The sequence below is a fragment of the Pan troglodytes genome, chromosome 3, assembly GCF_028858775.2.
Source record: "Pan troglodytes isolate AG18354 chromosome 3, NHGRI_mPanTro3-v2.0_pri, whole genome shotgun sequence".
NCBI classification, from domain to species: Eukaryota; Metazoa; Chordata; class Mammalia; order Primates; family Hominidae; genus Pan; species Pan troglodytes.
The window spans coordinates 77,845,169-77,872,394 of record NC_072401.2 but is presented as its reverse complement, the minus strand read 5'-3'; the positions used below and the strand labels follow the sequence as shown (position 1 = coordinate 77,872,394).

Sequence of the window (27,226 nt, the reverse complement as noted above, 5' to 3'; positions counted from 1 at the left end):
AGGAAGGAAGATGAGAAAATATTGCGAAGCAGAGCATGAACAGGACACAGCTCATGATGGCTAGAGTGTAGCGAGTCACACCAAGGAAGGGCTAGGCAAGGATATGCCAGAGAGTATTTTTCTTTACAGAAATCATCAATTCTTTTCTTGAAAATTGATTTTTAATTTACACTTTATTCTAAAAAGTGGCCCCTCTTCTCTTTTAACATAACTTATTTAAAAACATTTATATTTACTCAGAACTTTTCCAATTTTGCAGTTTCACGATCAGCCTCCAAAAAGTTGTGCTAGTGTGTGTTCAGAATTCATTAAAATCTATCCAGCATTTCCACTTAAGTGCTTCAATATGTATGAAAAAATGTCATTTGAATTCTCTTTGATGATCAAGTTGAACATCCTTGTCTTTGTCATCCTAAAGCTGTTCTTTTCAGAGAGCCAAATCCCATCAGATTGCTCCAGGTCTGTATTTGAGAAGGAAAGTTAGAACCACTTTGTCTAACTGCAACAGATTCTCTTCTGAATATTTACCCCAACCTATTGATGAAGTGCTCCTGTGTTCTCAGTGAACTGGTTTTGTTTGGAGCTCTTGTAATAATGGTGCATGGTTCTTGGAATGATCTCAAAATATTCCCCTCTCTTTCACACTGAAGAGCAGGTTCATCCCCATAGGATGTTAACAAGTGTGTTTAGCTTATAACCCTTCTAGAATCATCGCCCTCAAGTGGGCCCACAAAACCCTCATTTGCATCAGTGTCCACCTGGTTGGAATTCATGTTGTCTCCTTCAGGATCTTGTTGTGAAGGCTTTAGTTTTCCCCTGCCATGATCTTTAAAAGAATATTGTTTAGAGCTGTGAATATTTCCTTAATGAAAGATTCTTATTTTAAAATGTCTGAGTCTCTTTCATGGAAGGCAGCCTTATCAGGATCTGAGGGAACTTCAGCAGAACATGGTGGTGTTTGCTGTAAAACGTCCACATTTGAAAATTCTAAGTCTCTAAGTGAGCAATGCCATTCTGCTGCCTTGGATTGAAGAGCTGTGTCATAATCATAAGTGAACATGCCTGGAAACTCATCCCCTAAGGGACTATTCCCTGGTGACCTGGGCCAGGGTGACAGGCCCTCAGATCTATCTGTGTCAGAGGCATTTTCCAGATGAGTCTTGTACATGCCAGAGTCTGGAGCAGAAATGAGAGGTTTTTCAAAGGGATCTTCTTGATTCTTGCATTTCCCTGTAATTGTTTGGAAGGTAACATTTTCCTCAAGACTGTCTACAGCCGTCACATTGTCCTTGCTTGCCCCTGAGCTCTCGTCCTGCAGGGACTCCTCATCAGGCACTGCCTCTTCAGTCTTGCTCCTTGCACTCTCTGAACTTATGGAGCTCAGAGTGAACAGAGACCCCTCATCAGAGTCACAGTCACTCTCCAACTCACAGCAAATGTCAGAAGGAGTGGATTTCTGCACTGATTCCTTGTTAGCAGCAGTGACATCCAGGCCACTGTCCCATCTTGGAGGAAAGACTGATGGGCCTGTGTCTCTTGGGTCACCGTATGGAACCTCGCTGTAGTGGGCTGAAAGCGCTTCCTCAGCCCTTGCCCCGGACAGCCTTGGCTGCTGTATGCTCAGCAAATCAATGGATGAACTCACTTGCCTTTCCTTAGAAAATTCCATCTGCGAGTCCCAAAGTGTCTGTTCAGTGCCCCCTCTTTCCTTACTATCTCCAGTCCTCTGTGCTTCTGCATGTGTTATCATTTTACAGAGGGAAGCTGTTATTTCTCCGGAGAGGGAAGGGTCTAATTCATTGGAATCATAACGGCTTGAGCCAGAGACAGCGTGAGACGTGCCAGCTACAGAAGAGACGCCCACTGAATGTGCACTGAGAGGCTCTTCCTGGGCCACAGTTTCATAAGTCCATTCTCCGAGAACATCATTCCTATGGATGTGGTCCTGCGCTGCTGACATTAGTTCACGGTTACCGGCATGTGGATGTCTCTGGAGAATGGAATAGACTGCACCATCATTTCCACTTCCTGCCCCGGTGTTGTCCCCGCACTGTCCTGGGCTCTGCGAACTGCCAGGATCCTTTCTGCTCCTTCCCAGAGTTCTATCAGGAATTACGGTGGCGTGTGGGTGTGACTGTGTCACCCAGAAAGGGGTCTGGTTCTCGTAGAGGCTTAGATGAGGAAATGCTTGGCGCAGATGGGTCTCTGGGTGTGGTGTGTGCCCCGCAGCTTCCATGTCATCGTAGAAGCCCTCGTTTGAATACGCGTTGTCCAGGCCAGGGCTTTTGTTCTGGCACTTTTTTTGCCACAGTCTGTCAACATAAGGCCTTGTGAAAGCCCCCAGGCTGAAGGCGACAAGGAATGTGATGAACACTGACAGGCACACCGCCAGAGCCAGGTCCTGGGGAGCGTCCTCTTTTTTGCCGGCAGCCTGCACATCGCGGGTGCTTCTAACACTCCTTGGCAGCCGTCTCTGCTTCTTCCTGAGACCAGAGCCGGCCTTTGCCTTCTTGCCTAGAGTGGAAATGCCCGTGTGCCTTCCTCCCTGGGGCCTCTCTGCTTTGCTCCTTATGAGGCTTTTCATGCGATGCAGATGAATGGGAGGAAGGCGGGTTTCCCTGGAAATCCTGCTCTGGGGAGTGCCCCCGTTGGCCTCCTCACTCCCTGCAAGTGGGATTAAAAAAATACACATCGAGCGAACATTGAAATAAGATTCCAGGGGTTTTTCTTTTTTCTTTTTTACAGAATTGAAAAAAATTCAATTTTTTTGAATTTTGAATTCCAGGCACACCCAGCCTGGAGCGCAGTGGCACAATCATAACTCACTGAAGCCTCAGACTCCTGGGCTCAAGCGATCCTCCCACCTCAGCCTCTAGAGTAGCTGGGACTACAGGTGTGTGTCACCACGCCTGGGCTGCTTTTTTTTTATTTTACTTTTACAGAGACAAGGGCTGTCACTATGTTGCCAAGGCTGGTATCAAACTCTTGGCATCAAGCGATTCTCCTCCCTCAGCCTCCTGAACAGCTGGGACTATAGGTGTGAGCCGCTGCCCCAGCTCCAGATTCTAGTGGTTTCAGAAGCTTCTGTGAGTCCTCCTCAGTCCTTATCTAGCTATATGTTAAAGGGTACATTACATGATGATAAGCAGTTTAAAAATTTTATTCATTCATTCGTTTTTGTTTAATGCCAACAGCATGTTTATGGCTGTACGCATTTACACATGGCTATCAGGCTGAGGTCTGTTGCTCAGAGGTCCTGGAGGTTGTATGTGCCTTAGGCTTCCTGCCTCACTGCTGCCTGTGGGAGGAAGAAGCCAGACTAGAGGGACAGCCACATGTACATGGCTTCTCCTTTCTCCATAATCTTACCGACTCTGTGTGCTGTTAAACAGCAAAAATATTCCGTTTTCTTTACTGGTTCCTTACATTTTGCTCTCTACCCTCAGAATGCCAGTTGTGGAGTCAAACAAATGTAGCTGATGACATTAAGACTTCTCTCTGATCTTCATGAATTTCCTCTAAACCTGGTAGGCATGGCCATGTTCCTACTTGAATGGCAGTCCTGAATAGAACAGAATCTATGACTCATTTTTTTTCATGGACTTTTTCTTTTTCTAGATATGAGGTTGAGATTTAGCCAAGGTAGTTAAGAGTGAAAACAAGCTTCCCAGAATGTTCAGCCCCAGTAACATATTCCAGCACTTTAGGAGAGGGGCAAGGAACAAATTAAAGGAAAATATGCTTTTGTAATATGTGTGTGTGTTTTGCGTATGTAGAGGATCACACTTTTAGAGTGTTAGCAAACATTTAAAATAATGATGTTTCTAATTTTTAAAGTTCTTTCTTTAATAGATTATTTGTTAGGAATTTGGATAAAACTGTGACGTTAAATTTTATTCAATTTTTAATTCTTGTCTAATGCCAACAGCCTGTCTATGGTTCTTGAGAATAAAGTTTGGTGTGTCAGAACAAAACTCACTTCTAGTGGAATTCCTCCTTTTCACCAAATCCAATTGATGCTGAGTGAGTTGAACTGTGTTTCTTTGACCACATGAAGAAAATAATTGATGAACTGAGGAAAATAGTTATTTGACACCAATGATTTTTCTATGACACAGCCCAAGACTGACTAATGCCAAGGATCAGCACTTTTGCTTTCATGGGGACTGTCATTATTTCAAAAGAGACTAAAATGTCTATGTGCATTTTTCATTATAAATGGAGCCTTTTCAGAGAGACATTACTGACTTACCTATAGACCTGTTGCAAATGACATTCCACTTTTTCCTCCAGGATTCAGAAATAAAATTTTGAAAGATTGCCACACTATCATCACACTGCCAGTTATTATCAGCCAAGTCAACCACTAGATGGGGAAATTCTAGAGCTATGATCATCATTGGTAGGATGGTAGTCAGAGCATTGTTGCTAAGGTCTATGACCTGTTTGAGAAGAAACAAGTTTAGGATGGTCTGTGGATAAAGACATTTACAGATAAAATAAATGAGTTACAGAAAACTACTGTTTATGTCTCTATGGAGGCAATATGGATTTAACACTGGTTTACAAGTCAGGGAATAGTGGGGTTTTAAGTCTCTGTTCTACCCCTAAAAATTTATGAGTCTTGACAAATTGTTTACTTTCTATAAGCCTCCCTCCCAGGGTTGCTGGAAGCATTAACTGTATGTGAAAGCTTTAAGTATCATGCCTATATTTGATGCCTAATCATTTTCTCTTCCTTCTTTCCTGAGTGTAATTTGTACTGTTAAATAAAACCTAGATACTCATGTTATCAAGGTCTAGAATTGGATACCAGGTCAAGAATTTCTAGAACTACTGCAATCTTGAAAGCAGCAGAAAATACTGGATGATGAAGACACAGAACACAGACTTGTGGTTGACCAGAAATCTTATTTATTTATTTATTTTTCTGGTAGAGATGAAATCTCACTATGTTGCTTAATTGGACTCAAATTCCTGGGCTCAAGTAATCCTCCCCAGGCCTTGACCTCCCAAAATGCTGGAATTACAGGCACGCACCTGACCTCAGAGAGAGGTCTTTTGAATCAAATATTATCTCAAGAGTAGTAGTACATTTCTCCACATCCATGGCTATTCAGTACATGCAGTATGACTTATTTTTCTAGTCTGATCAGAAATGAAGGGGAAAGGGGAACAAGAAGGATCCAGTGGCTCTAGAAACAGAGAGCAGGATCTTTAAGTGTCAGACACGACAGGAGCATGACATAGCAGGGGAAAGCACAGTTAGGAGGAGCTTTAGCTGCCATTTGCAGAGCCCTGCTGGGTCCCAGACATGCTACTGGGTGCTTCACATACATGATCTCTGATCTCAACAATTTCCTCATTTTCACCTATTCTACAGAGGAAGAAGCTGGGTTAAGCCACACAGTATATCCCACATAGACCCTAGCACCTAGTACATAGCAGGTGCTGTGTAAACAATAGAAAGGAAGGAAGGAATTAATGAAATGGTAGAGCTGAAATCTGATCTGGCTTCACAGCTGTGTGCCTTCCAATGCAGAACATACCCTCTTGGTGCCTGAGCCCCTGCTACACTAGAGTGAAGGAAGGGCTGGGTTGAGGAGGCCTAGGGCAGAGGCACCAGGGTGGCTCATGAGGTTTGGGGAGAGGCACATGGTTATTAGGAGAAGAGAAAATCATAAAGATGAAAATACAGTCCTTGCTTTCAAAAAAGAGGATGATGAATATAATCTAGAAAGGCTGAATGTTATCAAGGCCAATTGCTTTATAGACACCCGTGAAAAATCAGCATTTACATTTTGGGTTATGTAAATTCCTAAAGAAGGGCTTATTCAAGCAAATAATCAAACATTGCCACAAACAAGACCATTACATACAGAATCACAATTTTTTGTGAACTTGGGTAATAAGCGTGAGTTTTCCATTAATGAATAGCCAAGCAGTGTTGACTCTCAAAGGAAGGTTGCCAAAAATTGGAGGTGGGAGACTGTGGGATTGGAAAGAAAAAATACTTAGCTTTAGTCTGGTCTTGGTGACGATCAGTAGCTTTCTTATGTATCGCTTGACAACAGATTGAAATATTCTAATGTTTTTTAGGTAATTATTTTCTTTTTAGTGCATGTCTACATTTATTTTTTGTCCTAGCGTCTTATTATATTACAAATCATGGAACCAGAAGCAAAACTGGAGGGAGGATAGAAAATTAATAAAATGACTCAGGAGGAAAAATTTCTGAGAGAGGAGTAAAACAGAATGGTCCAATTTGGCTAAAGAAATACCCATCTACCAGCATTTGAAAGGGGTATACATTATGGAAAGGTTGGGAGAAGCATATGTAATATTGCTTCACAAATCACTGCATTTAAGAAGAATGGGATAAGATTAGGAAAAGAAATGCTAATTTGAAATGTCAGTGAAACTTATTTCATCCCATCAAAGCATGGTGATAAATGTATGCTTTGAAAAATCTATCTGGCTTCTGAAAAGACTTCCACATGGGAAATCACATAGAATAGTGCAAGTATCAAATTCATTGCCCAGAAGAAAACAACATCCATTTTGATATTCAGCTTTTTTGGTACCAAATATGTTCATCATGTTCCAAAACCAGTTTTTAGAGATATTGCCAAACATGCAGAAGGGATATTGGAGGAGAAGAAATGGTATGATTCTGGGGCAGTTACAGTGCATTGAGAATTACAGCTGTATATAAAACATTCTCGAGGTTGATTTTTAGTCTGCCTGTGACATCTATTACCTGTGAACTGCAGAAGACTCATAGAGCACAATAAAAATGCACAGGAAATACAACAGATGAAGGGCAAATTACATATACAAGGAGTATACTATATACTACCAATTAACTACCAAGTTAAGTGGACCTTTTCATCTGTCCTCATGACTACTGTAGCAGACAGACTCTAGGATGGTCCCCAGTGATCCTGCCTCCTTGGTGATCAGGCCCTTGAGTACTCTCCTTCCCTTGGGTGCAGGCAGGACCAGTGATTTGTTTCTAACCACAGACTATGGAAAACAATGGAATGCCACTTCCATGATGACATTACAAAGAATTATAATGTTCTTGCTAGCAGACTTTCTTCCTCGATGGCTCTGAAGCAAGCTGACATGTTGTGAACAGCCCTATGGAGAGGCCCACATGGCACAGAACTGAAGGCAGGCTTTGGCCAACAACCAGCAAGAAACTGAGCCCTTACTCCAGCAGCCCACAAGGAACTGAATCCTGCCGACGGCCACGTGAACTTGGAAGTGAATCCTTTTCTAGCTGGGCTTTTAGGTTAGACTCCAGCCTTTGCCAACACTTTGATTGCAGCCTCTTGAGAGAGCCTTAAGTGGAGGCCCCAGGTAAGCCATGCCTGGATTTCCGTCTCATAGAAATTGTGAGATAATCTATGTGTGTGGTTTTAAGCTGGTAAGTTTGTAGTAATGTATTATGCAGCAATAGATAACTAATACTCCTATCTATGTCCATCACCCATGTATTCATTCCTTTGTTTATTCGATAAGTATTTTAAAATATGTGTTAGGTACCAGGCATATGCTAAGCACTGGAAAAGAAAACAGATATGATGTATGTCCTCAAAGAGCTTACGATAGGGTAGAAGCATTTGAGGACACAGGCATTAACAACTGATCATACCTAAAACTAAGTAATTTCAGCTGGGATAAGTACAATGAGAGGAAACGGAAATGTATAGCATGTTATAAGTGTTTATAAAGGGGAATTAATTTAATCTGGAGGCCCAGGGAAGGCCTCCTTGAGGAAATAATATTTTAGCAAAACTGACAGGATTAACAGAAGTCGGCTCCAGGCAAAGGATGAGCAAGTGGGGAGGACTTGAGGTGAAAACAGAGGCAGGAGTGCAGGGAGCCAGGGAAGAGGCTTGAAAGGAGGCTGGAGAGGCAGACAGGGGTCAGGTCCTTGCAGTGAAATCTTAGAAGTGTTTTAACCAAGAAGTGGGAGAATCAGATTTCTATGTTAAAAGAGCAGGCGACAGTGGCCACTTTAAAATTTCTATACACAGACTACATTTATAAAGTACTTACTGTATTCTAAGCACTTAATTCTCACAAAACTCTGAGAGGAACTAAATTGTCTTCATTTTTCAGAAGAGAAAAGTGAGACACAGAGAGATTTGGTAACTTGCCTAAGATAGTGTGGCTGGAAAGTGGCCGAGGCTAGGTTTAAGCCCAGGCAGCTGGCTCCAGGCCACGCTCCCCATCACTGCTTCACTAGTCTCCCTTCTACAGAAGAGGGACTCCAGGAGCCATTCTGGTTGGAAGTGGGGAGTTGGAGGCTTATCTTGCAGCTATGCCTGAATAGCACTTTGCAGAACACTGGGAAAACCTCAGTTTTCTATGTTGACATTGCTTAATATGATAGCCACACCAATAGATGACTAATACACCTATCCATGTCCATCAGCCACTTATTCATTTAACAAGTATTTAAACATATATATCAGGTACTAGGCATATGCTAAGCACTGGAAAACAAAACAGATATCATGTATGTCCTCAAAGAGCTTACATGTAGCTATAGAGCAATTAAAACAGGGGTGGTCCAAATTGGGATGTGTGGTAAGTGCAAAATATCCACCAGGTTTTGAAGACTTACTATGAAAAGGGGATATAAAATATCTCATTAATAATTTCTATATTGATGACGTGTAAAAGATAATATTGGATAAATAACACTTACCACTAAGAAGAAATTCACTTGCTTATTATAACTTTTTCACTGTAGCTACTGGAACATCTAAAATTGCATGTGCGGCTCACATTCTATGTTTCTATTGAATGATGCTGGCCTATACAAAGAATGGGAGTTGTCGTGGAGGTTATGGAGATGGGGGACTAAAGACTCTTCCAAACCATCTAGTAGTGCTACACTGCAGGCCACTCCAGTGTTGCTAAAAGACCACTGAGAGGAGATTTTACAACATTCTCCCAAAGGGAAGGGTGTGGAGAAAAGTGCTTGGAGGAGAAGGGGCTGAAGCTGCCAGACCTGGAACAGGGCTTCAGGAGTTCCTTACCCTTACAGTAGTATAATTGGCACCTTGGGAGATTAACTGCAATGCGCCAGAGACAGGAACTATTGGGCCAAAATGTGACATAAATCTCCCCAATATGGGTTGGACGTTTAGAACTGCATGTGGCACATGTGCTATACAAGTATGGAAATATCATTATCATTTTTATTGTTTTGTGTCCAATTTTGAAATGGAAGCAACAGGGTCACTGGGTTTCAGAGGCCCATCTAGTCCACGGTTGTTGACATCTTAGCATCAGCCAGGGTGGTTTAGTGGGGCCTCCCCAAGCGTTCCATATTGCATAAGACCCCTGGGACCTTTGACCAATCTTATAGCTTAGGGAGACAGCCTCACTAATAACTAAGATTTAATTCCTTGCCAACTGGTAAGTGAAATCTTGGAGTTGGATATAATTTGATTTAGAAAAATAATGTGTCAATTCTTGCTGTTGAGTATTATGTTGGAGTAAAATTCATGTCCCTTATTGTGGCCTTTGATTTTTGAGGCAAGAAAGAGACTTCAGCTCTTTTAAGGGATCTTAAAATAGACTAACAGTTTTTGATTAATAGCCAGTGCTACTGGACATGAAGAAACTCTTCAACAGAAATATGCTTCTAATGTAATTGCCCATGTGTCTTCCTTATTCAAATATTATAAAAATGATTTTAGAACCTGTAATTTTTTGAGGTCCTTGAAGGCTTGTGGGTGAATTTTGAATATCTTGTTGCTCTTTAAACAGAGATTCTCCAGTTGCAGGCAGTTGTGAAAATCAGACCACCCTATTTGCAATATCCCATTGAATGACAGATCCAAACTCTGCAATGACTTCAGTTTCCACAGTCCTGTTAAAATGAAAAAGTAAGTTGAAATCTAAACTGGTAAAATTTACTGCAGCACTGTTTGTAATGGTGAAAAATTGGAGACAACATTAAGAGTTCTCAATTGAGGTATTGTTAAACAACGTATGGTATATTAATACTATGAAATAATATGTGGTCTCAAAGGAGAATGAGACAGATCAACATATAAACTGACTGAACTGGAAGAAAAAAGTTAAGTGCAGAATAGTATAGAGTATAAGTCCAATGTCCTTGGGAAAAAGAGCCATATGCAAACATATACATAGATTTTGAGTGAGCAGGAAAAGGCCCGGCAGGAGATAAACTAAACTACTAACAGTTAGAGTTAGGACTAGGATGGTTGAGGGAAGTGAAGAGGGATAAGAAAAGAAACGTTGTTTTGAACACTTTTGAATTCTTTCTTTCAATGAGCATGTACTACTTTCAAAATAAGAGAATCACTTAAAAATATAACTTTGATTGAAAGACGTGATAAATATTTATTTGATTGAACTATATAGTAAAACTAAATAATCTTGCTAAACAATAGAGGAAAAAAATTGTTTTGATGCTTTATCTACATGGATGAATTCTTCCAGTTTTAAGATTTTTCTTATTCTATTTTTTTTTCTGAGACAGAGTCTCACTCTGTCACCCAGGCTGGAGTGCAGTGGTACAATCCCCACTCATTGCAACTTCCACCTCCCGGGTTCGAGTGATTCTCCTGCCTCAGCCTCCCGAGTGGCTGGGATTACAGGCGCCTGCCACCATGCCAGGCTAATTTCTTTTTTTGTATTTTTAGTAGAGACGGGGTTTCACCATGTTGGTCAGGTTGGTCTCGAACTCCTGACCTCAAGTGATCCACCGCCTTGGCCTCCCAAAGTGCTGGGATTACAGGCATAAGCCGCCACACGCGGTTGTCTTATTCTATTTTGTAGCCATGTCCTTTCTTATAGCTACTTATTGTTGACATTATGACTATTTCCTAGGCATTCTTGTGTTTTCCAAAGGTAGTAAGTTATAGCTAGATTTTGTTTTCCAGGAAAATAATCAAATTGAATTTTGGTCTCTGCCTTTGTATTTCACTTGATTTCAGAGAGTAACCAGGAGGTCCATTTGGCACTGAAAATAAATAAAGGTTGAGAAGGAGGTGCCAGTCATAGCTGTCTCTCAAATTTCATTTCCCATATGGGTCTCAGAAGGAAGTGCCTGCATTTTTACATTTCCTTCTGCATTGTTCTTGCATGTAGCCTGTGTCTTTAATCAACATAATAAGATCAGGTTGGTTCAATTACAGGAGGCTTTTTTCCTTGCCTACTGTCTGCAAGGTACTTATTGTAAGACTGATTATACAGGGAGATGACTTAATTGAAATGGCTGCACCGTCAAGGTTGTCATATGTTCATTTAATTGTATACATGCTAAGCAAGAGATCGTCAGGACGACGAATCAATCAAAACATTATGGGCAAGGCAGTTGGTGCTGAGGACAAGTATGGACAGCATAGAATCTTTACTCTTTAAAGAGTTTAATATGGTCCAATGATAAGACATAAACTCGAAGTAAAGTTACTTCGAGTTATACAGAGTAGTTCATCACATGGACCATCCAACCATAAAATTAATTTTTATTTGTTTGTTTGCATGTCTATCAGATGATCAAGTCCCTTCAGGGCAGAATTCACATCTTTGAATTTTTGCAGTGTTTGATAGAATATAGTATATACTCAGTAGGCCAGAGGCCACCATGTTTGGCCTGCACAGTGATTTAAAAATCATTGTACTGACATTAAAAATTCAATAAAAATTTGCATTTCTGGCTTCTCTTAAGAAAACTGGAAGTTCTAATTGGCACAAGATGACATTTGGCTGGAGCTGAATGAAGGCTGCCTGCTGTCAATGGGGGCGTGAGCTTATAGAAGACTATCATTTCTTTGTACTCATGTCTCTATCAAAAACAAGAAAACAGGCTGGGCGCAGTAGCCGATGCCTGTAATCCCAGCACTTTGGAAGCCGAAGCGGGTGAATCACTTGAGGTCAGGAGTTCAAGACCAGCCTGGGCAACGTGGTGAAACCCTGTCTCTAATAAAAATACAAAAATTAGCCAGTAAGGTGGTGCTTGAGCCCGGGAGGCAGGGGTTGCAGTGAGCCGAGATCCATGCCACTGTACTCCAGCTGGGGCAACAGAGTGAGACTCTGTCTCAAACAAACAAACAACAACAAAAAAACAGGAAAACAAAGGATAGGCCAAGAAGACTTTTTTTTTTTTTTTTGAATGAGAGAGAACTAAGGCTTATAGTCAGCTTATTCTGGTAAAAAATATTTCCATATTGGTTTGGAAATGACCATTGCCCAAGTCCCTGTGCACTGCCCTGCTGCCCTGAGCACTTACTTCAGTCTATCTTCTCCCTTCCCTCAGTCCAGCAGCACCTGGCTCCAGCACTACAGCCAGGAGGCATCCAACTGTGGAGCCCAGGCTGAAGGCCAGTTGTTAAATATTTTGAATATAACCTCTGGAGAAAATGTTTCTTTGTGCATAGAAGCATATTCCTACATCTTTTAATATGGGTCTGTCAGAAAAAATGCAAAATAAGACACCAATATGAAAGAAGCTACAGCTTTCTTAACATTTTCATGATACCTGCCTGGCCTATATAAGGATGTGAACTCATGATTCCTAAAATATCTCAGTGCTTAATTGAATTGAGTAAGTGCCCTAGGAGCTAAGTGGAGGGAGTGATCATGCCTAGCTTTAAAGCGATTCCTCAGGGATCTAGAACTAGAAATACCATTTGACCCAGCCATCCCATTACTGGGTATATACCCAAAGGACTATAAATCATGCTGCTATAAAGACACATGCACACGTATGTTTATTGCAGCATTATTCACAATAGCAAAGACTTGGAACCAACCCAAATGTCCAACAATGATAGATTGGATTAAGAAAATGTGGCACATATACACCATGGAATACTATGCAGCCATAAAAAATGATGAGTTCATGTCCTTTGCAGGGACATGGATGAAATTGGAAATCATCATTCTCAGTAAACTATTGCAAGAACAAAAAACCAAACACCGCATATTCTCACTCATAGGTGGGAACTGAACAATGAGAACACATGGACACAGGAAGGGGAACATCACACTCTGGGGACTGTTGTGGGTTGGGGGGAGGGGGGAGGGATAGCATTGGGAGATATACCTAATGCTAGATGACGAGTTAGTGGGTGCAGCGCACCAGCATGGCACATGTATACATATGTAACTAACCTGCAAATTGTGCACATGTACCCTAAAACTTAAAGTATAATAATAATAATAAAAAAAAGAAAAAAAAAAACAAAAACAAAAAAACAAAAAAAAAGTGACAGAAGAAATTATTTTTAAGCTCCTAATTGTGTACTCTTTATGCTCTAAGCATTTCACAGACATCTCTTTTTAATCTTCAAAAAGCCTGAGGAGTTAACAACATTTTACAAATGAAAAAAAACTAAGTTCAGGGAAGTTAAGAACTTGCCCAACAACACCATGGTAGGTGGAGCTGGAATCAAAACCTAGATCTCTTAATCATTACCCTTTAACCATGCCCATCTTTTATTAACTAAAAACAAATAAAAACAACCCTCCCTCAAAACCACAAAAGGGTGGTCTGGGCCATGGTACATAATGAAATTGCCAGATGTATTGGGAGTTGCTTAGTTAATCTGCTTGTGTCACGGAGTACTAGAGTCAGCGCTGGAGACGAACTTAAGAGACTGAGGTTTATTCCACCTTTATCTGTGACTTTTTGTTTTGTTTTGAGACAGGATCTTGCTCTGTCACCAGGCTGAAATGCAATGGCACAATCATAGCTCACTGTAACCTCGAACTCCTAGGCTCAAGCGATTCTCTTGCCTCAGCCTTCAGAGTAGCTTGGACTACAGGTGTGTGCCACTATGTCTGGCTATTTTTTTTTCTTTTAATTTTTTGTAGAGATAGAATCTCACCATGTTGCCCAGGCTGTTCTCAAATTTCTGGCCTCAAGCAATCCTCCCACCTTGGCCTCCCAAAGTGTTGGAATTACAGGTGTGAACCACTGCTCCCAGCCCTGTTTGTGACTTTTGATGTGAGCCAAAGAAAATCACTTAAGGCCTCCATCTTGTTACATTCCTTAAAAATTGTTTCTCATAGCTGGAATTGAGATATGTCTTTGATTACTATGATCTTCAAGCTTTTGGAGTCCAGTGGAAGCCAGGTCCATTAGTTTGGATGATTGTTCATCAAATATTCACTGTCTTGTGGGCAGAATACACTTCCCCATCCCACTGAGTTGAGTTTGGCCATGTAATTTGCTTTGGCCAAAGGAATGGCAGCAGAGGTGTTGTGAGCAAAGATCTGAAGCATGCTTATGTGGCAGGGCTTGCTTTCTTGGTTTCTGCTAGTGTCATTTAAATAACATGGCCTGGTGGCCTGCTGATCTGAATGAGGGCTTTGTGGAACAGACTGGGACCCATGTGCAACTTTCAAGATAATAGGGACGAGCCCTTGAGGAATAACAACTAACTATATTAGAGTAGGGTTAGAGATCTTGACTGCCAATTTTTTTTTTTTTAATTTACAGAATCAAAGTTGTTTAGTGAGATCTGGCAGGAGTTCTACTAGCCTCAGGTGACTGTGTGTGAATTATGCTGGATTAAGTTTTGTAAGTACTGACACTATCTTGTGAATGGGCTGCTGCTAGGCCGAAGATGAGGACAGAAGCTGTTTGATAGGCTAGATGGCTTCCCAACGCTGGTCTGCAGAAAATCCAGGTCATGATACCTAGCTGGCCCTGACTGGTGGGATGAGATGCTCTGAGATCAAGTTTTCAGAAAAAGAGCTCCTGATTAAATAATTTGACCTAGGTAAATTCCAGAGATCTGCTGCAAACATTATTCTAATCTCCACACAACAAAGTAAATTCCAGTTGGATTATAAGTATAATATGCCTGAAAAATCTTCTCTGACAATTTTGCCATCCATGGAGTTAAGGCACATATAAATAAAAGATTGGTGTAGTTGCACACGGGGAAAGCTGTTTTTTTTAAGATTAAAAGAAGAAATTATAAAGGAAAATATTAATACATTTGATTGCCAAAAATTTAAATTGAGTGTATGTCAGGAACACTATAAAAAGAATGAAGATATGGATGAGAGCAGATTTCTTATCGGAAACAATGCAAATTCAAAATAATGGAGCAACATTTAAACAAACTGAAAATCTTTAAAACGGTCAGCCTAGAATTCTTTATTGAGTAAAAATATATTTGAAAAACAAAGGCAAATAAAGACCTTTTCAATAAAGATTTGAAAGCATTCATCAGGAGTAGACCCAGAGTAGAAAAAATGTTCAAGGAAGTCCTTTAGAAGAAAAAATGAAACCAGATAGAAGTCTGGAGTAAGGAACAAAGAGCTCCAGAAATTTATGTAGGTTAAATATTTTTTCTTATATTTAAATCTCTTTAAAAGCAACATTGTGAAGCAAAGATAGTAAAAACATATTGTGGAAATTATATATAGGGGTAAAATGTAGGACAATACTTGCACAAAGAACAGAAGAGGGGAAAAAATGGGAGAACACCATTGTAAGGTTCTTATATTACAGGCAAGTAGTTTAATACCAAATAAAAATAGACTGTGATCTTAAGATATATACTGGAAATCCCAAAGCTAGAATTCTAGGATATCCACAGATTATTGGATATTCATAACGCACTTCTAAATAACCCATGGGACAAAGAAAAATCAAAATAGAAATAATTTTGACTCAACTAAAAATGAAAACATCACATATCAAAATTTGTGGGATGTAGCTAAAGCCATTTTTAGAGGCAAATTACTAATTTATTATCAAGTTGCACTAAATGTCTATTAAAGAAGAAATGCCTCAAGTCATTGACTTCAGCTTCCCCTTTAAGAAACTTGCAAGAATGAATGAAATTGTAAGTAAGCAGAAGAAAGGAAATCATAAAGATCAGAGAAGAAATAAAGTAGGAAATGTAAAAATAATAGAGAAAAATCAATAAAACCAAAAGCTGGTTCTTTAACAACAATAAAATTGATTTAAAAAGATTTCTAGCCAGGCTGATCAGAAAAGAGAAGATATAAATTATCAGTGTCAATAATAAGAGAGGTGGCATTACTACAGAGTCTATAGATACTAAAAGGATAATGAAACATTGTGAACAGCTTTATGCTAATAAACTACCAATACTCACTCAAAAAGCAATAGATAATGTGAATAACCCTGCATCTATTAATGAAAGTAAACTTGTAATTAAATACCTTCCCATGAAAAAACTCCTGTTCAGATAGCTTCACTGGGGAATTCTATGAAACATTTATGGAAGAAACAAAGCCAATTCTAAACAAACACTTCCAGAAGACGGAAGAGGAATAAATATCTCCCAATTCATTTTATGAGGCCCACATTACTCTAATACCAAAACTAGACATCAACAATATAGCAAAAGAAAATAATAACCCAATATTCCTCATGAACATAGGTGTAAAATTTCTTAAAATTTTAGCAAATTGAATCCAAAATATATAAAAAAGACAATAAATCATGACAAAATGGAATTCATCCCACGAATGCAAAGTTGATTTAATATTAGAAAATCTACACAATTCTCCAAATTAACAGATTAAAAAAGAAACCCATATGATCATCTCAGTGGATCCAGAAAAGGTCTTGGGCAAACTGGGAATAGAGAGAATTTCATCAACCTGGCATAGAGCATTTATGAAAGATCTAGCAGCTTTATTTTTAATAGCCAAAAAGACAATCTAGGTGTCCATCAACAGATAAATGAATCCACATGATGGAATTCTACACAGCAATGAAAAGGAATGAACCTTTCCCCACGGTTCACAAAATTTTTTCTTTTTGTCTTATTTTTTAAAATAATGTCAACTTTTATTTGCGAGTACATGTGCAGGTTTGTTACACAGGTATATTGCCTGATGCTGAGGGTTTGCAGTACAAATGATCCCATCACCCAGGTAGTGAGCATAGTACCCAACAGGTAGTTTTTCAGCTTTAGTCTCCCTCCTCCCACACTCCTCCTCCTTCTAGTGGTCCCCAGTGTCTATTGTTCCCATCTTTACGTCTGTTTGAACCCAAGATTTAGTTCCCACTTATAAGCGAGAATATATTACTTTGCTTAGGATAATGGCCTGCAGCTACATCCATGTTGCTGCAAACGACATGATTTCATTCTTGTTTAGAGCTGTGTAGGAGACCATGATGTATATGTACCACATTTTCTCTATCCAATCCACTGTTGATGGGCACCTAGGTTGATTCCATGTAGTTGCTATTGTGATTGGTGCTGTGATGAACATATGAGTGCATGTGTCTTTTTTGTAGAATGATTTACTTTTTCCTTTGCATATACACCCACTAATGGGCTTGCTAGGTCGAACTGTAATTCTGTTTTTAGTAGGAATGAACTTTTAATATATACAACGACATGGATAAGTCTCAAAATAATTATGCTGAAAAAAGACGTTAGACCAAAAATAAAAGTACATATTGTATGATTCCTTTTATATAAAATTATAGAAATGCAAGTGAATCTATAATGAAACAGAAAGGAGATCAGCGGTTTCCTGGGTTGGGGAGAAGGGATGGGTGGAAAAGACAGATTACAAAGGGGGATGAAGAAGCTTTTGCGGTGACAGACATTACACTTAGTAAATACTCCCTCTGTACTATGAACTTCTTAAGTGCTCTCCCAAGTATGATAACCTGATAACATAAAACAATATTCAGGGATTATGGCTTTTAGTCCAAAGAGCAATAAGAATTGGAATAGAGTCTAGAATGGTCCTGGGTAAGATATTTGATTCATTAGGTCAGATCTTATTGTGGTCAAATTATGTAGGTGAGCCAAAGGCCCTGCCTTCTTAGTTGAGTATCTTATATACTTTTTGTTTTAATTATCTTGATAGTGGTGATGGTTTCATGAGTCAGTGTGGTTCAGAGAGTCAGAGGACAGATCAAAAAGTGCTCTGAAAAAGGAAGAGCAGAGGCTTCCAATATTATGCAGACCTATATAAATATGAACAGAGGCACCCAGACTGTTGGTGAATACTCTAAACATCTGAAGACAGAGAATGAGAATCCCCTTTAATTATCTATTGTGCCTGAAATCAAGGAAGTTACCGTTACAGCAAAGACCAGGGCAGGAAATATAGAATTAAAGACTCAGGACGATCAAGTGGCACTAAAGGGGAACTAATGCTTTTGAACACCTGCTGTGTGCCAGGCACTATGAGAGATGTTTTACATGTATCATCACTCTATGTGTTATAGTCTTGATGCACGCTGTCTCTAAACCTTATACCTACCCTATACATATGATTATTCTCAGTTAAAGATAAGGACCAGGAGGCTTTTTTAGGTTAAGTGACTTGTTTAAGGTCAACAAACAAGTAAATAGTGTAATATAAGATGTGTAAAAGAATTACAAGTAAACAGGCTGAGAACGGTGACTGATGCCTGTAATCCCAGCACTTTGGGAGGCTGAGGCAGGCGGATCACTTGAGGTCAGGAGTTCAAAACCAGCCTGGCCAATATGGTGAAACCCCATCTTTACTAAAAATACAAAAAAATTAGCTGGGTGTGGTGGCAGGCACCTGTAATCCCAGCTACATGGAAGGCTAAGGCAGGAGAATCTCTTGAACCCGGGAGGTGGAGGTTGTAGTGAGCTGAGATCATGCCACTGCACTCCAGTCTGGGTGACAAGAGTGAGACTCCGTCTAAAAAAAGAAGAAAAAAAAGGAGTAAATAAAAAGAGTGGGACCCGAACATACCCAAGCATGTGGGGAGAGGGTGATTTTGAGTTTGAATGCAGTTATTAGAGAATCCTCTTATTTAACTCCCCTCATAATATCAAGCTGAGATTTTCCAAGAGGAAGGTAAACTTCTTCTGGAGATGAGAATAAAGACCAGGAAGTTCAGTTTACACCTCCTGAATGAAAACTTTTCCTTTACTTTCAATTTTAGATAATTAAGATTTTATTTTTTTAAGGGAACTGGTACAGACCTGGTTTGTATAGCGTCTCTCAGGATGGAGTTGGGAAATTTAAGAAAACTCTTGCATGGTACTTGACTGCACTTCTCAATGGGAAAATGTGTTCTTTTAATATTTTTGCTTGGTGAGCCAATGTTCAGAGGGTAGTCAAATGAGTGAAAAGAGGCTGTATGGTGCATTCACGGCTGGGGCTTGGACATCAGGGGTACATTTTATACTTCAAGAGAGGAGAGTTGAATGCTGGGAGGAAAATATAGAGGTACTCTGTGGAAAGGGAATTATTTATTGAACTGCTTTCTAAAGATTACAAAGGCCACACTAGGCAGGAATTTTATTAGCCTTTGCATTTAAGTGGCCAGAGGCAGTTTTATTATTTCCAAGAAATGACCTGTCTCTCAGAAAAAAAGGCCACAGAAAGGATACTCAGACATTACACTTAGTAAATACTCCTTCTGTACTATGAACTTCTTAAGTGCTCTCCCAAGTGTGATAACCTGATAACATAAAACAATATTCAGGGATTATGGCTGTTAGTCCAAAGAGCAATTAAGAATTGGAATAGAGTCTAGAATGGTCCTGGGTAAGATATTCGATTCATTAGGTCAGATCTTATTGTGGTCAAATTATGTAGGTTAGCCAAAGGCCTTGCCTTCTTAGTTTAGTGTCTTATATACTTTTTGTTTCTTTAGAACCTGAATTAGTTTTGAGTACATTGCTTATTGATAATTCCATAATCCAGTAGCAATCAGGATGAAATCTTTAATTTTCTATGAATAAAGGAACACAATATACTTTAGTTTTTTATAATACACTGTGTATTTTTTTTAATTCCCCCAGTTTCAAATGTTAGGTATTATTTTATCTTATTTCTAACACATTTATCTCTTAGGTTCTAGAACTTAGTTGGTTAATGTGAGGCTGCTACATTTGGTCTATCAACCTAACTAGAATCCCAACAAGATGTTGTTCCTGCTGCATTTCCAGTTACTCTGTGAGCACTCCAAAAATACTGCTTGATGAAGGTAGGACAGATTAACCAGAGACTGATCCCATTGTTTTCATGTTTTTAAACTAGTTTTTCAATTATGAATGCTGTATTCCAAAAATATGGGAGGAAGGTAGAAGCATCATTAAAATTAAATTCATTGCTGGCTTCTGTTTTATAAATTGCATTGGCCAGCACCTCTTTTGGGCATTTTCCCAACATGAAGCTTATTGGTGACACCACAACTGACTCTGAAGACAGGGTTAGTTCGTGTGATATCTCACCCTTACACAAATGGGCTTTCCTGAGTGAAAGCAACTTTTCATTGGTTCTAGAAACAGTCCCCATTTTAAAATATGTGGTACATAGTTACAAAGGTTGCTTGATTGTTGCTTTCTGAGATCTCTCTAATTTATTATTATTTTAGATGAATGCAAGTGCCTATATAGTCAGAAACAAATAATTATCTGCTCATGAATTATAGTGGGCTACTACTTCAATAGTTGTTGAACATTTTAAAAAATAACTTGAGGCCGGGCACGGTGGCTCACGCCTCTAATCCCAGCACTTTGGGAGGGTGAGGCCTGCGGATCACCTGAGATCAGGAGTTCGAGACCAGCCTGACCAACATGGAGGAGCCCCGTCTCTACTAAAAACACAAAATTAGCCGGGCTGGTGGCACATGCCTGTAAACCCAGCTACCTGGGAGGCTGAGGCAGAAGAATCGCTTGAACCTGGGAGGCGGAGGTTGCGGGGAGCCGAGATCGTGCCATTTTTCTCCAGCATGGGCAACAAGAGTGAAACTCTGTCTCAAAAAACAAAAAACAAAAAAAAACCTTGAGATTTAGACAAAAATTAATTATTTGTTTCTAAATATACTGTTATTCTCAATTTATGCCAAGAGAATAATAAAAACTAGTATTTGCAAGGTAAATCTTCAGACAACATTCTGAAGTAGTTTTCATATATTTATATTGTGACAGTTTATTATGCCAAATACCACGTTAAGTTAGGTCTTTGAGATACATTTTTTCATTTTATCCTTACAATGATCCAATGAGTAAATCTTATATTATCCAGATGTCACCTATAAATAGACTTAGAGTGAAGAATTGAAGAACAAAGAAATAGGCCAAAAATAGGGCATGCCCTAGGCAGCATCTCTCTCACCAGCAGTTCCCCTCAAAATGGGATTTCAAAGTCAGAGCAACTCAGCCATAGTCACAGAATCATAAAATAGGAAAAGTTGTTAGAGGAGACTCAACCTAGTGAAAACTAATATGATGATTATGGGAAAATAATTTAAATCACAAAATACTATGGATAAAAGGACTCTGAATTATAACCAATCAGATTCATGCCTTACACTGAACTTCCACCGTCTATCTCTTTTCATTCATCTCTCTATGTCTTCATTTGCTAGAATTTTAATAGAATTTCAGGTACAGAATTTGCTCACTTCACTTCTTTTTTCCCCCTCCTCTTCAAGTTGAACATTTTTCTTGATCTTTTGGGAGGCAAAAGCTTAACTCAAAAAAAGAAGATGGATCTGTATCTGCATTTATAGGGATATTTGGTCTTTAAGTGGAACTGTATTAGTCCTAACCCTCAGTTAGCTCAGGGGAATTCATCTGCCTTAAGGAGAGAAACTCAGCACTTCCCTATTTACTCTTGTGGTGGGGTAATATTTTGACATGTTAATCTCTTACTTCCCTATATTTTCCTCTTGCTCTTTCTCTCCATTCACACAGAAAGTAGGCTCCACGTTCATTGTCCCAGGGAAGGCATATGGCAAGGCAGAAAGTATCTGAGTCTACAAGTCTTTCTGGCTTTTGTTTTCCAAAACCCTAACCCTTTAGAAGAAAGTGATTTCCAGACAGAGGGTTTTGAGGAAAAAAAAAAAGGGAGAAGAAATTTTCTCCAAACTGAAGAGGCTGAAAAGAAATATTATCTGGGTAGCAGGGGTAAGGAACGCTCACCCCTCGATGCCTTGTTAGAGTATACGATTCGATGCCTTGTTAGAGTATACGATTTGATGCCTTGTTAGAGTATACGATTCTCAAGCTGGGTACAAATCCAGGCAAAGGCAGAGGAAAGCTGATGAAAGACTGATGTTAAGTATCCCTACGACTCCCACTAATTGGGGCTCAGAATCGGAAATTATGTTACTACAGACAACAGAAGGTTATATCTCTAGTACACTTGAGTTTGTGGATTGAGATCACATCTACCATACCAGTTAAAAAATTTTGTTATATTATATGGATATATGTAGCTATAATGACGTCCATCAAAAAACAAAACCTGGAAATAACCTAGTGCTTGATTAAACCAATTATGATATATGCATATATAAAAACCAACTATTTGAAATATTTGTGAGATTGCTTAATTATATAAAGTTATTAAAATATTCTATGATATGAAAATACAAATTAGAAATATGGACAGTATGATCCAATTTTGAAAGAAAAAGGTACAAATAGGCATAAATAATAAACTTGAAGAACATATATAACATGAATGACTTTAATTTTTCCCTTTAAATTTTTCTTCAGTTGTTAAATGTTCTATAAGTAACAGGTATTCTTCTTGTAATAAAAACAATACAATAAAAATAAAATAAAATGCAATTCATTTACACTGAAAATATGACATACTACTTTTATGGAGAAGGTCAGGGAGATAAGACTCCCACCCTTCTCAAACAATTCTGCTGACATGGTGACTGTAATAATTCCTATACCTGCTAGGCTATTATTGCCAAAATGATGCTTAAAACAAAGCTGGAGAAAGAGCATGAAAATAAAAACATGAAATGTCAGAACTGGATAATAAGAAAAACCAAATATGCACAATTTGGAATGGAGGAAGAGAACAATAACCTTATACATTTTTTTGAATAATGTCTTATATAAAGGAGGTGCTTAGCAAAGAGTGAACAAGCCTGAAAACAAACAAGGAAAGGAAATTAATTGTCTAGCACTCTGGAATATAAAAAGGGCAAAGGAAGTTTTGCTTTATGAACTTGATATATTTTCCAAAGAAAACATTGGTGTATCCGTTAAGGAACTCCAACATGTAGACTATTGAATGTCAGATGAGAATTTATGATTATTGGAGGCTACTTGGAGTACCCTGTTAGAAACTAGGATAAGGAATTCTGATTTTGACTTGATAATCAGAAGGTTTACATACCAATATATAATATTAGGATACTTCTGCTGTAAGTTTGGAGGACAACTAGATAGACTGAGGCAAAATGTACTCAAAGAAGAAAAATATTATAATATGGCAACATTTAATTTGAATTGCATTACATATTAAATGTATTTGAACTAGTTATTGCTCAGTGCTTTTCTATATTAACTAATACATGATAATTAAAGTAGGTAACTTACAATCACTCATTATTATTTAGCACTTAAATACTTCCTAGTGTCTCGATAACCGCACATACCATTAATGTCAGATATACTAATGGGAGACTAAATTTCATTAGCTGTAAATTCCACACACTATAACTTCCAATGCCACTAAGAAACATTATATGTGCTCTGATCAAATTGCTTTACTTTCAGCTGTCCCTTGAACCTGAAAACAAATGTGGAATTCTTATGAACATGAAACAACTCCACATAAGCATTGTTTCTCTGCCTAGTTAAAATTGTACTCACCCTTGGGAGTGTCACTGAGTTTATTTCTTTGAAGAATGAGCACCTTCAGCAATGGAAACCTGTTTCTGAAGCTGCTTCTGTGGCGTTTCACCCATGAGGACTTAGGACTGAGTAGATCCAACGAGAGGGAGTGGATGGCATTGTTGCTGAGGTTTAACACTTCCAAAGCATGTAAATATGCAAAAGGGCTTAAGGTTATTTTTGATATGAGATTGTTACTGAGGTCCAGATGTTTTATTTTCCACTCTTCTTTTTTCGTGTGAGATTGTAAGAGAACTCTAAAGAAATTGAAACTTACATCCACAGTGGCTGCTGTCTGTGATATGTCCACAGGTATATCACACTTTCCGGTAAAAGAACAATTTGTCAGAATATATTCATTCCATTGGCATTCAGAATTGAATAAAATATTGCTTTTTCTTGATGCATTTGTCATTATTCCAGTAAAATAAAGACCTATAACTATGGTAATGACTCTGAAATAGAGGTTTTTCATAATGCCTGGAAAAAGGAAAATGAATTGACTTATTCACAATAATATATAAAAACTAACAGCAATAAGCAGCAAATTTAATTTTCAATTTAAGATTTCGGAAAGTTATCTTGTCTTGGTTGCCAATTTAAGCGAATGTTTGATTTCTTACTGGGGCATGAAAATGTAGCTACCAAAATGAAATAGCCATAGTATAAAATTACATTTATGTCACATTTTAAAGAAAGGACTCCCCTGATTTTTCAGAAAATACATATTCACTTAGGCCTCACCTCTGCATCTGCTTTTCCAGTAGTTTTCACTCCACAGTGTGCTTTGGGATGAATGAAACCTTACCAAGATTAAAGACTTCCCTGTTTCTTTGCAGGCCATTAATACAGAGCAAAGTCTATTATGCTTATCTACAACATAGTAATCAACCATGTGGTTTATTACATAAATGACAACCAGTTACACTAAACCGTGACCCTCCATAACTCTATGAGTAAAAAGTTCAACTCACAAAAGAGGCTCTTACTTTTCATGACTAGAAGAAATACAAGTTTTGCTGTGTGGCTTGTGTGACTTTTCAACTCATTATGAAATCATTTAGATACATACAACATAATGTGTTATGAAATACATGTTCTGGCTCCAAGCCATGAAGATGTAATACGATACAGAAACATTGAGTATCTTTTGTACCAAACATTTTTGAGAAAAAATTCAAAGTTTTTAAAAAGAAGTGTGTACAAATTACAATGGCTGAATGTATCACAAAAATAAGTTTAAAAATGGGTAATTTTTGTGATTCGTTTTAAACTAAATTCCACTTAAAAGCCACTGTGTCTACAAATAATCACATTATTGAGTATATGAGTTTCCAAGAAATTGTCCCTTCCTTTCTGTTCTAATGGCACTCAGTTTAGTTTTCATCACTGCAGTCTGAAATACTAAAATGGCTTAACTGACTTTCTTGCCTCTGCCTCTTGACTTTCCTTCCTTGTGATCCATCCTAGGTGACTCCAAAGGATTATTTTCCTACAATAACGTATTTCCTATATTATTCCTTCATTTGAAATCCTCAAAGGGCTCCTTATTGCCTATAGTCCAAATCCCTCAGGTTGGTATTCAAAGCCTGTGTTATCTAGGTAAACTTAAGGACCTAGCTTGATAAATTCATGTGGAGCCACTACAAGATGTGGCTTCTGCAAAGAATGATCTATGCATATCGCATACTGAAATTCACTTTCAGTTCATTCCCAGTTCCAAGTTCAATGCCTTTTCCTCTTAGCCACAGTCTTAAGATGGAGTTTTGCTCTTGTTACCCAGGCTGGAGTGCAAGAGCGCCATGTCAGCTCACCACAACCTCCGCCTCCCGGGTTCAAGCAATTCTCCTGCCTCAGCCTCCCGAGTAGCTGGGATTACAGGCATGTGCCACTACATCTCACTAATTTGTATTTTTAGTAGAAATGAGGTTTCTCCATGTTGGTCAGGCTGGTCTCGAACTCCTGACCTCAGGTGATCCGCCCACCTTGGCCTCCCAAAGTGCTGGGATTACAGGAGTGAGCCACCACACCCGGCCAGCCACAGTCTTGTGTATCCTTCCAGATTCATCTCACATCTTATGGCCTGGTCATTTTTCCTGCTTTAGCCTCCATATTTGTCTTTATTCTTAGAGAAATCTTTCAGTAAACACTGAAGGAATTGATACACATTAGTAACATTCAGCGTTGCTATTGTTTTGCTTTGTATCTGTTCTGAACTCCCAAAAAAAAGGAACATTATCTATCTATCTATCTATCTATCTATCTATCTATCTATCTATCTATCCATCCAATGTTTTACATTTTAAATAGTCTGCAGTCTGTCACTGGGTTATGTTGTTTGTGTGTAAATGAATGCATGGAGTGAAGTGAATGAAATTTACAATGTAACTTTAAAACTTTTGTTTCATACAAGGTCAATCCTCCCATATTTTCAAGGGCATTTAAATTCAGGTACACATGGCCATGAACAGCAAAGGTAGCCTACAGCATGGAGGAGTGATTTATTTTTACAGTGTGCTTCTTATGCAATACTAGAAATTGAATTGATTTGCCCAGGAAGAAAGATATTTTTTCTACATTCAAAGCTGAGATCATTATATATACAATGGTGCACCAAGCTAATGTAACAAAATCAGCAACAAAAAAATATAGTCACCATTCACAGGTACATTACTTTGTAGTGCTGAAGAGAAAGACATGGTTGAAAAATACTTTTTCTTAAGGGGACATGAATTAAAATTGCCCTGGTTCTTTTTAAGCTGAAGAGATTTATACATGTTAGGTTTGAGTTCAAAACAGCTAGACAAGAAATCTTATATCTTAAAGTGAAAGGTATTAATTTGTTAAAAAAAATCATACTATTTATAAATTTATATGTATTAGGTAAGGAACCACTGAGAACTCCAGAAAAAGTTGCTTAGGAAACTGGAAACAATTAGGCAAAATGTAAATTTCAAAATGGACATAGTCAAGCTGAAGTAGGAGGAAGCAGTTAGAAATACTGGGTGTGTACATTTGTGTGTCAGCAAGTGAAAGATAGGAAGAAGGCAGCAGAAAAAAACAAAGTATTATAGAAAGGAAATGAAGAGTTCATTTACACATAAAAGAAAGGGTGGCAAAACTGAAGGAAAAAAGCAACAGAGGCTATTTCGGGTAAGGACAAGACCTGGAAAGTAATATCGCCTCTAAGACATACCTTCGTATCCTAAGTGGTTTTCAAATGGGTGGATATCTGGATCAAGCCAGGTAGGGATTTAAGACCTGAACCTTTGAGGCTCCACCCAACCTGCCATCAAGGCTGCCCAGTGGCCAGCCCTCACCCTTTCATCTCCGGCTTTGGCCTCCTGCCATGGTGACAGTGTGCACTTTCCCCTAGGACACCAGGGAAGCACCACTGGAGAGAGGCCTTCTGCAATGCACAGAGAGGAGGGCATTCAAAACTTGGAATGTACAACCTTCTAACTTTGAGTTCTAGGAGTCCAGAGAGATTACATAAATACTGACAGCGTCCTATTCTCAAGCCATATTTAAATTCATCACGTTTGCATGACTAAGTAGAAAACAGTTAATATATAACCCTTAAAAAA

General features: G+C 38.7%; 1 protein-coding gene across 1 annotated transcript; it reads right to left on the bottom strand.

Annotated features, from left to right (window-relative positions):
- Positions 1 to 154: 154 nt before the first annotated feature.
- On the bottom strand, positions 155 to 27,143 carry LRRC66 (leucine rich repeat containing 66). Its single transcript, XM_517300.8, has 5 exons — positions 26,836 to 27,143; positions 23,619 to 24,119; positions 9,726 to 9,895; positions 4,253 to 4,442; positions 155 to 2,664 (listed from the first exon to the last, which is right to left on the bottom strand). Exons 2-5 carry the CDS (start codon positions 24,112 to 24,114, stop codon positions 878 to 880), a joined length of 2,643 nt encoding a protein of 880 aa, XP_517300.2. The 5' UTR covers positions 24,115 to 24,119; positions 26,836 to 27,143; the 3' UTR covers positions 155 to 877.
- Positions 27,144 to 27,226: the final 83 nt, after the last annotated feature.